Source organism: Antennarius striatus, chromosome 17 (genome assembly GCF_040054535.1).
Source record: "Antennarius striatus isolate MH-2024 chromosome 17, ASM4005453v1, whole genome shotgun sequence".
Taxonomy (NCBI): domain Eukaryota; kingdom Metazoa; phylum Chordata; class Actinopteri; order Lophiiformes; family Antennariidae; genus Antennarius; species Antennarius striatus.
In genome coordinates this window covers 734,360-746,671 of record NC_090792.1, presented here as the reverse complement: position 1 = coordinate 746,671, position 12,312 = coordinate 734,360, and the positions used below count along the sequence as shown (strand labels likewise).

The window sequence follows — 12,312 nt, the reverse complement described above, 5'->3', positions numbered from 1 at the left end:
TCACATTTATAGTGATGGGGGAGCGATGGTGAGCACACCTACCCAGGTGACGCCCCCATCTACAGCCAATCAGTGCTTCCATCTCAAACACTCATGCAAAAATAAACGTCTCACCAACAAACAGCCAATCAGGAACACAGACATCTGATTCCGTTCTGATCCGGTCTGGACATCCTGAGACCCCGTCGTCTCAGGAGGGGGTCTGAGTGTGAACGGTGCACCATGGGACACGGGTCATCTGCTGTACGGCTGGCCATTACATGCCTGCGTTTAATGTTGACTAATTCCTTTGTAATTATCAGGACCTTCCATTCCGACGGGTCACAGCGGATCAGAACTGGATTTTCACGCTGCAGTTAATGAAACATGTAAAGGGGCTTTTACTGAGAAGTTAGCACAAGGTGAATGAGCCTAAGTAGCCGTGGTGAAAACTCACAATTCATCGGAGGCTAATGTTTATTGCCACTTCACTTGATCTGTGGCTTGGAGATATGACACGGCCTTCCCATTCAACAGAACTTAATTGAGCAAGGAATACAAATAAATGAACGGGGTTTATGGGGCGGGGGGCTCGGGCAGGCTGAGTGTTATCAAGGCCTGAGAGCGATTTCATGTTTTCAGACAAATAAAACGTCAAGACTCAATTAACACAAAACACGACACCAATAATGAAATACCACAGAATGACAGTTAATCTTTTACTATCATACATACAGGCGTGTAGGGAGCAGTGACGTGCGGTCAGGTGAGACACGGCCTCACCTGCCGTCATCAAAGATAAAAACTAGAAAGTAGAAGAAATAAATTAGTTATATTTATCCAGTGATGTGTATTATAAAGTTATTTTCCGTTTAACGCCACCAGTTTTAGATTATTTTTACACAAAATCTCTGACTTTTCACATTTACCGCTGATCAGAGACCTGTGGTGAGTCATCTGCGGTGAGTCATTGATCACCATGGATCGACCAGTGACTCCACTAGCTGTGCAGGTAGCTGAACAGTGAGACCGTAATGCTATCTCTCTATATGTCACTATTAAAATGTTCAAACACGTTTGTTCTATGAACTAAATTCCCATTATTTAGCTAATGTATATAATGTTGTGTTTTTCTATCAACAACTGCATGTGTGTAACGTCTTTCTGGAGATGAGCGGTCCTGAAACCGCTGGGAAAAGGCACGAAGTGAGGCACGCAGTTCTCCCGCCTCTCGCCTTGCCTTATTATAAAAATGGAGGATTACGTACCTGAACTCAAAACGTTTTCAATGCTTTTATTCTGAAGGAGCGACGCATGGACTTCCTTTATCAGTAAACATAACATATAAACATGTAGGAAACAACATGACGTTAGTTTTAATCAAATGTTCTACTTCTTACAGTTTGTATGTGTAAATAATTCTGCTGTGAGACTTTAAAAATGACCTGTTGGTAATTAAACGGTGAATAAGCTAAACTGCAGGTTCATGTTTTTGTAAATCTAATTATGATGAATTTGGTGCCCCCCCCAGCCATGAACCTCACCACACGTCACTGGTAGGGAGCATTAGTGTATGTGTGTGGAATCAGTGGATGGGTCATACATGCAACACGTCACCGTCCCACCAGTTTACACATCACTGAGTTCCCACGGGTCACGCTAAGCAGGCAATCAATGAACAAAACCATGACCCCATGCAAAAGGTCACAGAGGGGGTGCAGCTGCAACCTGCCCGACCCCTCCCTCACACCGACAGGAAGCACACGCCACACCGACAGGAAGCACACGCCACACCAAACCTGCCACGCAGCACGGCCTTCAACATGCACAAACACGTGACCATCACGTTGGCCCAGCAGACCAGTCCGGCGTGCGACCCGTGCGACCCGTGCGACCCGTGCGAGGCGGACACACTTACTCTCCGGTGGCACCCTGTCTTTGTGCGGACAGCCGGACAGGCTGCGGTGGTGGGGGTACAGGCCCGTCACGTGACCCGTGCCGTCGCAGCCCGGCGTCGGACACCGACTCTCCTTCTTGTCCGTGCGGGAAGCATCTGTTGGGGGGGAATGGAGGGAGGTGAACACGCGTGTGGGAACAGGAGAACACGCCAGCAGCAGATGTAGGAAATAAGGTAGAAGCTGTTAAAACGCCGGCGGTGACAAAACGTGACATCACAAGAGGAGGCAGTAAATCACGTTTAGAGCCGAGCGTCGCTTTGAACAGATGAGAAGGAACAGAAAGTTTTCGTTGAGGTTATGTCAGTCCATAAGGCTTTATAACTCCTGCTATGAGCTGCATTCTTATTGGACAGGAGGCAGACGTCTGCTTCCACGTGTCACTTTGAATGTGAGATGAGGCGGCGTTGGTTTCAGTGATGACGTAGATTCACTATCGTCCCTGTCAGAGAACACTGATGTGGTTTTAAGGTAAGTCTATTATATAGATATTAGAGGAATGAATACATTAACATGCAAAGCCTGGTTTCATTACACTGAGTTCTTCTCCACAGTCATATAGAATAGAGTTAATGTATGGAGAGGTTTTAAAAATTCAAATTTTTATTCATGGGCCATTATTTGTTGCTGTGGTTACGTCCACACACACACACACACACACACACACACACACACACACACACACACACACACACACACACACACACACACACACACACACAAACACAAACACAAACACACACACACACACACACACACTCCGGATGGGATTGTCTTTCTCTTCCCTAATTCTGCGTCTTGTATTTCCTCCAGATCAGATCAGATCAGTTTCCCCCAGAATGCATCAGTGTCGTTCCTGTCGTGTTGTTTGTGCAGACGTGACCGACCACCTTCACATCACTGTGACCTCACAAGGTCAAGAATTGTCCCACAACAATGTGCCGTTGCTCGTGTTGATCTACATGAACACTTGAGATAAAGATGGGACATAATGAGGCGTCAGTGACCTTTAAACTCTCTTCAGTGCAGCTTTGAAGCCATTTGAACGACAAACTTTCACCCAGACCAGGTATGATGGGAGCAGACGACGGTGACTTCGAGTGTGACCCCAGTGCTCCCAGTGCGCTCACTGACAGACCACCATAAACACATGCTGGTGGAGTAACAGTAATCAATGAATAATCAAGTCAAGGAGGAGACGGATTGAAATGGACAAACGGGGAGGTGGGATGGAGGACCCCCCCACACATTTACCACTGAGTCACTTAATGGAACCCCTGTCTCATTCATCAGACACAGCAGCTCATCATCCTCCAGTCGCCCAGTGTGTCAGTGAGGACAGACCAGTTTGGAAAGCCCACAGCTGTGTCACGTCTGGCACCGGTGCACGGAGAACTGTCTAAATGTCATTCGGCATCACGTGACTGCCTACTAAGAATCCACGATGAGGTCAAGTCGTGTGTGTTGATGCGTAGTACTTTTAAATTCATCTTGGCAATCTCAGAAATGTTCAATGTGCACAGTTCATGAATGTATAAAAAGAAATCTGAAGAAAATTAAATTCTGGTTTCGTTCTTTTCTTCTTAGAACAGTTTCAGGTATTTAATTACAAAACAATTGTAAATACTTGACAAACTTCCTTCTCCTGGGAAAAGGGTGTAAATTATTTCCACATAGGACATTTGTTGACACAATTATTGACAAAAACAGACAAAAAAAAAGTCCAGCTGTTTTAATAAATTTATCTATTACAAGCAAACCTTGGTTTTCGAACGCTTTAGACATCGAACAAGTCAGAATTCGACCAAAACATTCGGAATTTTTTTGTCTAAGAAGTCCAACAAAAGTTGGAAGTCGAACGCGAAACGAACGCCGTTTTCTCGCCGCCAAGTGCGAGAAAAGACGAGAAAACGTGACGGTAATGTGATTTTTATTTTATTTTAGTTTAGTGTATTCAGTAATTGCTCACTTAATCTGCGTTCCATTGCCTACGGTACGAGTTACGGTACCGTAAACTTCTGTCCTAAAGACGACGGTAACTCATACCTGAGGCTAACCTGATTACGTCCATGTTTTTCTTTTTCTTTCTCCTGTTTGCTTCTTTCTTTTACATTTCTTTGATATGTTTCATTACTATACAATTTGATATATAAATAACATTATGAAATAACACATTATGTTAAAAAAGGTAGTTTTCTAGTGTCCACATGTATTTGGAAATCGTATAAATTGGTATTCGAACAGCCTTCAGGAACGAATTGTGGTCTGAAACCGAGGTTTGCCTGTATTATGCTGCTAAACGGGCCGAGGACAGGAAGTTGCGTGCTAAGAGCTCTGCTGTAGAATCCTTAACAATGTCTCCGTTTGCAGGACGATCCCACTGGCTGTTAGCGTGTCGTTCTCCCGTTTCCACACCTTCTCACGCCTGACGCTCGTCTCCTCACGCCTCCGTCGCAGCGAGGCAGCCGAGTGTACGGCGCATTAGAAGGCAGGGGGTATTGATCGTGGCTGGGGACGGTCCATGCTTTGCATAGCAAATGGCCCCCATTACCATAGCGGCTCTGGATAATTAATGTGCAGTCAGTGGGCCTGTTGTGTGTTATCGCTCATTCTGGTACTGTTCAATTTCCATCTCAGCCCCACGCTTCTTTAAGGAAACTGGTCTGTTCTCTGAACTCCTCCATCCATCCATCAAACACACACACACACACACACACACACGCACACACACACGCATGCACACACACACACACACACACACGCACACACACAGGAAGTGGCCATTGACTCCCTACCATTGTTTTGCTGGAGGACAGACGTTATTGAGACGCAGATGCTTTTGTCTGCTCATTATTCCAACACTATCCAGACACAGTGTCCAAACAAGCCTCTTGAAATGAACATTGGTGTGACGTTTAAGCTGTTGTATCACACGGTTGTGATTTTACTCTCTTCCGTCTCCTCTGATTCCTTTGCTGCTGGTTTAAGGGGTTCGACCCAACTTTGAACATCAAAGAATATGATGAGAATGATTTGTATTAGAAAAGGGAGTTCCTCTCTGTCTAAACAGAAATGGTAAATACATGTTGTATCACTGATGGAGTCGCTGACATCATAACCACAGAATAAAGACTCATTGTCCCCCCAGATTGGATCCATTCTGAAGGCAGAACATCTCTGTTTTGCAGCTCCCTCTCCCAAATGCTTGTGCAGGTATAAAAATAGTCGGCTTTACCCGGAGCTGCATGGAAGGGATGAGATTTGCGGTCCTAAGAGGCCGTGCAGATTGCCATTACTTATGCCTGACAAGCCTCCCCTCTGATGTTTCCATGCTGGCCTATTTTAACAACATAAGCTGCTGCTGCCGCTCCCGCTGCTACCAACATGCAAATTTCCAAATTGGCTGAAAAAAGCTTGTCCTGGGGTTACAGTGAGGTTCCCATAAAGTCTAGTCTCCTGCACGGGGCAGGTAGAGCGTGTTACGTGGGGTAAACATGTCCATCCTGGTGTGGATGTTCTAATGGAAGCTGCTGTGCACCACAGTGTGACGGTGTCTGGAGGAGCGACTCACCTTTATGGTAGAATGGCTTTTTCATACCATCAGGTAGCCTGGCTTTGCGTTCAACACCGTATCCGTGCCGCGGGCCGTGGTCGTCATGGTTATACCTCACCCCGTCTCTCCTGGCGGCCTCGGCCGCCATCTTATCCCGCATTGCCTTGGCCCGCTCCGACTCCAGCGCGATGGCCTTCTCCAACAAGGACAGGTTACCCTTGGTCATGTCGAACACTTCCTCCGACCGGTCCGAGGTCACCGAGGCCGTGTCCTCGTCAAAGTCTCGGTGGTGGGGGTGGAAGCGGTCGTCCTGGGCGCAGCTGGAGAAGGCCTTGGAGCGGGGGCTCAGCTGCTCCTCCAGCTTCATCAGATTGTCCATGTCAGAGTAGTTCCTGTCCAGAGTCCGCCGGTCCTCCTGGTGGTGCATGTCCCCGTAGCCGTGGTGCTGGGGCAGCTGATTGGGGTCCCCGCACGGGAAATGATTCTGCTGGGACGACCCGTTCCGGTCGGTGGACTTGGTTTCGCTCAGCTTGCGGGCCAGGTCGAAGCACTGGTTCCGTAGGCACTCCAGACTGCTCAGACACACCTCCTCGTCGCTGTTCTCCACCTGCCCGTTAGTGGTGGTCTTCACCAGTCCGTGACCCCCCATGTGTGCGTTCCCCCCACCGTGGGCACAGTCGCTCTGGTTCCTGTGGTCGGGGCCGTCCTCGTACTCCTGACCCTCCAGGTTGTCGGCCAACACGGCGCCGTGGCCTTGGGCCAGCAGCTTCAGGGAGTCCACCGTCTCTCGGACCACATCGCTGTCCACGTCCAGGCTCAGATCGGCCCGCTGCGTCTGGTCCTCTTCGCCCTCCTCCTCTTCTTCCTCATCATCCTCATCCTCGTCCTCTTCCTCGTCATCCTCCTCCTCCTCGTCCTCCTCCTCTTCCTCCTCCTCCTCTTCCTCCTCGGCGTTGGAGGAGTTGCTGTTCATCTCGGACTCGGTCAGGGCTCGGTTGGCGGCGTCTTCTGCGATCTTGCCCAGGTTGAGCAGCGACTTGGCCACGAGTTCGTCGTAGTTCTCGTACTCGTCGTTGTTGTTGTCGTCCTTCTCCGTCAGGGGGCACGCTTTGGCGTTGCCCCCTCCGGCGTTGCCCTCGGCCCTGTCACCGCCGCTCATCTGATCGTCCTCTGTTGGGAAGAAAGCACAAACGTTTGTAATTTCATTTCTGTCATTCTGTTTTACTGGTAAATCAGATTTCTGGGGTTGGTCCATCTTAATTGAATAGAGAACTCTTTACTTCCCCCAATAATTTACTTTGAGAGTCTTAACAGCAGCTTGCCTTCTGAATTGTGAATCAGCACAGGAAGTTAAATATAGCAGACGAAGAAGGTTCCAGAGAAAGCGCTGCAAATAAATAATATTTTTAATATTATTCTTCATTGTAAATCATAGAACTACGGGAAATTTTGAAATAAGGAGAGCATTTTTACAGGAGGGTCTCACAGAGAGGTAATACAGTGTTCCATCTGCAATGCTTCATTCAATCGTCAGTATCTTTAGAATTCCTTTCATTGCCTAATTGATTCAGACAAGCTGCAAAAGGTTACTGAACCTCTTTTGTCAGTAATTTCAGGCACTCACTCCTGGAGCACTTCCAATCTCTCCTTTCACATTTCCGCCCTGAGCCACCAAGAGCACATCACCAACACATTCACCACTGACGTTCCTACAGAGAAAATAATCTGGCAAATTAAAATACAAATAAAATTGATAAAAAAAACACTGATAAAACACATTAATTGCCAGCAGGTTTGAAAATTACGTCACTGCAAAAATACCGTACACAATGATGCACATTTGACGGTATTCATCAGATAAAGATGACATAAACGAACACGTACAAATAAATCTGAATATCATCCCACTACCAAAATGCTCACACTCTCTTTCTGCATCACATTTCATTCACACACACTCTAATCTAACAGCAGCACCATGTCGGCGCCGTGGGGATGAGGGCCTCGGAACGGGGAGAGAGAACAGTCACGAATGACCAGGCACACACTCCGACGGAGGACGACTTCTTACACCAACCTCCTGCACCAGGGTTTAATTTTTGATGCTATGAAACACGGCACAGGAAAGCAATTTGAAGAGCAATCAAGGTACACAAAGAGGATGTGGAAGTGAAACAGATTAAGGGAACAGAGAGGCTGCGATGTCCTCAAACGCCAGTGGATTAGCTACAGAGATGTGTGTGCTGCTGAAAACAGGCAGCAGCTCCAGAGTTTCACCTCCAGCACAGGAAGGAGATTGGATCTACCAGCGACCATTCAGGATGACTACCAGGGGGCCCATGAGGAATATGGCAATGATACGGGGGGGAATATTTCTTGCCTTTCTACTGAAAATGCTGCAGATTAAAATGCTGCTAAATGTTTCTGGTCCAGTATAACGACTGCAGCGCTCAACAGAGAGGGACGTGAATACGTGACATCAACGAGAATTTCCATATCACTTATCAAGATAAAAAAACAGATGGAAGACCTTGTTTTCACTTTTTTTAAAAAAAGAAGAAGAAAAAAACACGTGTGCTGAGACGACACGTCAACGCTCCCCCCAAACAGGGTGAACACACTCCTCGCTCACAGCGTCACTCTTAATTGGACTTGAGGGCACTGTCAGGTCCGATCGTAACGCGGGGGTGCAAAGCCGAATCTGCTGGAGAGAAACCTGACAAATCTGGTCTCGGCCATGTCGGGGGGGTCGGGGGTGGGGCTCCTATTCTACTACTGCGCAGGGCTTTCCAGTCACCGTTACAAGAAATGGAAAGGCATGATTAAAGTAAATATTAACATGTTAAGATCTGATATTTGTAAAGGATCAGATAAAGACAACTGAAGATGTGTTTTTTTATAGTTACAATTCATGGATGGATCCAGTTTTGATGATTTAGGATGATTCAAATTCCAATATTTCCAAATTTAGCCACCGATCTCAGTGCATACTGGTACATCAGACTATGTGAGGAAAATATGTGAAGGAAAGAGTAGAAAAGCACCTTTGTATTTCTTCTAGCCTTCCTGTGGGCTTAAACAAACATTATATAAAAAGCTGTGAAATGAGAGCATATGCATAGAAAATGTGCAAAGAAAAATAATGAATGTTTACAGAAATGATAACTATAGGAAGAACACAGAGACTAATTCAGTGTAGTGTTTCAGGTCTGTCATCCCATTCTGATGTGAAACACAACCAGAGTGTTGACATCATGTCCAACTGCCCCAAACCACTAACTAACCAAAAAAGAAACACCTGTTAACTCATCGAAAGCTCAGAGTGACCAGAGGCCTGTACCCTAAAGCTGGATTACGGCTTAGCCAGATAACTTCAGGCTTAACCCTGGCTTTTCGGTACCATAAAGGTGGCTGACATTCTATCAGGCTACGTTGTAGCGGTAACCTATGCTGAACACCTAACCTGCTCCGGAGCAGGATAAGTTCAGGATAGGAGCTCAGGAGGTATAACAGCCCCACCTACTGACCAATCAGAGCTCAGCAGGTATAACAGCCCCACCTACTGACCAATCAGAGCTCAGCGGGTATAACAGCCCCACCTACTGACCAATCAGAGCTCAGCAGGTATAACAGCCCCACCTACTGACCAATCAGAGCTCAGCAGGTATAACAGCCCCACCTACTGACCAATCAGAGCTCAGCAGGTATAACAGCCCCACCTACTGACCAATCGGTTCTCCTGAAAACGGGCCGTCCGTTCCCTGAGAACCCGGTGGATCTCGGGTCACAGCTTGTGTGCAGAGCGCTCAGGCAGAGAGAATATTTAGGGATGGCTGTAATCCGGTGGGATTACCTGAACAATGACTGTAGAAAGGTAGAGGTTTTGGGGGCGGGGTTACATTACATCTGTCAGCTGCTGGAGCCTCACATCAGGAATGGAACGCACCCCAACCCCGCGCTGACAGCCCCACACAGTGTGCATTGACCTGAGGGTCTTTGTCACAGTTCATATATTTCTGAGTGATGTTGGTAATTATTATGATGTCCTGAAATCCCTCGTTGGACGGGTTACAAGCAAGACACTGATAGAATGTCATTGATCAATGATTTGTTTCAGTAAATCATGGATTGATTGATTGATTGATTGATTGATTGATTGATTGATTGATTGATAGATAGGTACTTTTATGTATTCTGTTGGCGATGCTGAAAACCTGTGAAGAACACAGTACGTAGAGCTGTTCATAAAGTCACGGGGCTACGATCACATGTCATAACCAAACGTGGTTCACACACACATTTATGAACACACACCAGACACAACACACCCGACACAACTAACACCCGACACAACTAACACGCCCCACACGAATAACACGACCAACACCATGACACATCACACACGACACAACTAACAAACCCAACACCACAACACATCCGACACACCCGACACAACACACCCGACACAACCAACACACCCGACACAACTAACACACCCAACACCACAACACACCCGACACAACTAACACACCCGACACAACTAACAAACCCAACACCACAACACACCAGACACAACAAACACACCCGACACAACTAACAAACCCAACACCACAACACACCAGACACAACACACCCGACACAACCAACACACCCGACACAACTAACACACCCAACACCACAACACACCCGACACAACTAACACACCCGACACAACTAACAAACCCAACACCACAACACACCAGACACAACAAACACACCCGACACAACTAACAAACCCAACACCACAACACACCAGACACAACATACCGAACACAACCAACACACCCGACACAACTAACACACCCAACACCACAACACACCCGACACAACTAACACACCCGACACAACTAACACACCCGACACAACTCACACCCGACACATCCGTCACACCCAACACAACTAACACACCCAACAACACGACACATTCGTCACACCCGACACAACTAACACACCCGACACAACACACCCGACACAACACACCCGACACAACTAACACACCCGACACATCCGTCACACCCAACACAACTAACACACCCAACACCACAACACACCCGACACAACTAACACACCCGACACAACTAACACACCCGACACAACACACCCGACACAACACACCCGACACAACTAACACACCCGACACAACTAACACACCCGACACATCCGTCACACCCGACACAACTAACCCCCCCCACAACTAACACACCCGACACAACTAACACACCCGACACAACTAACACACCCAACACATCCGTCACACCCAACATAACTAACACAACCGACACACAACTGATACAACTAACACACCCGACACACCTGACACAACTAACACACCCGATACAACACACCCGACACAACACACCCGACACACCGACACAACTAACACACCCGACACAACACACCCAACAAGCCACAAACAACTAACACACCGACACACATGACACACTCGACACGACCGACACACCCGAAACAACTAACACACCCGACACACCTGAGGCAACTAACACACCCGACACAACTAACACACCCGACACAACTAACACACCCAACACCACGACACACCCGACACATTCGTCACAACTGACACAACACCCGACACAACTAACACACCCGACATAACTAACACACCCGACACACCTGACACAACTAACACACCCAACACACCTAACACGCCGACACAACAAACAGACCCAACACCACAACACACCCGACACATCTGTCACACCCGACACAACTAACACACCCAACACCACAACACACCGGATGGAACACACCCGACACACCAACACAACTAACACACCCGACACAACACACCCAACAAGCCACAAACAACTAACACAACGACACACATGACACACTCGACACGCCCGACACACCCGACACGCCCGACACACCTGAAACAACTAACACACCCGACACACCTGAGGCAACTAACACACCCGACACAACTAACACACCCGACACAACTAACACACCCAACACCACGACACACCCGACACATTCGTCACACCCGACACAACACACCCGAAACAACTAACACACCCGACATAACTAACACACCCGACACACATGGCACAACTGACACACCCCACACAACACACCCCACACAACACACCCGACACACCTGACACACCGACACAACACACCCAACAAGCCCGACACAACTAACACACCTACACACCTGACACATTCGACACACCCGACACACCTGACACAACTAACACACCCGACACAACTGAAACACCCGAAATACCTGACACACCTAACACACCCGACACAACTAAAACACCCGACACAACTAACACACCCGACACACCCGACACAACTAAAACACCCGACACAACTAACACACCCGACACACCCGAAACAACTAACACACCTGACACAACTAACACACCCGACACACCTGAGACAACTAACACACCCAACACACCGAACACGCCCGACACAACAAACAAACCCAACACCACAACACACCCGACACATCTGTCACACCCGACACAACTAACACACCCAACACCACAACACACCGGATGCAACACACCCGACACAACACTCCCGACACAACTAACACTCCCGACACAACTAACACACCCGACACCTAACACACCCCACACAACACACCCGACACACCTGACACACCCGACACAACACACCCAACAAACCCGACACAGCTAACACACCTACACACCTGACACACTCGACACGCCCGACACACCCAACACAACTTAAACACCCAACACAACTAACACAACCGACAGACCTGACACACCTAACACACCCGTCACA

The 12,312-nt window shown here is 47.8% G+C and overlaps 1 protein-coding gene across 1 annotated transcript in view; it reads right to left on the bottom strand.

The window, feature by feature from the left end:
- The window catches only part of myt1lb (myelin transcription factor 1-like, b), a 109,409-nt gene that overhangs the window by 25,345 nt on the left and 71,752 nt on the right, over positions 1-12,312 (bottom strand). Inside the window, exons 5-6 of the mRNA XM_068338591.1 lie at positions 5,506-6,657; positions 1,898-2,032 (exon numbers count right to left, since the gene is read on the bottom strand). Coding sequence (XP_068194692.1) covers positions 1,898-2,032; positions 5,506-6,657 — 1,287 coding nt within the window. The remainder of the gene's footprint in view (positions 1-1,897; positions 2,033-5,505; positions 6,658-12,312) is intronic.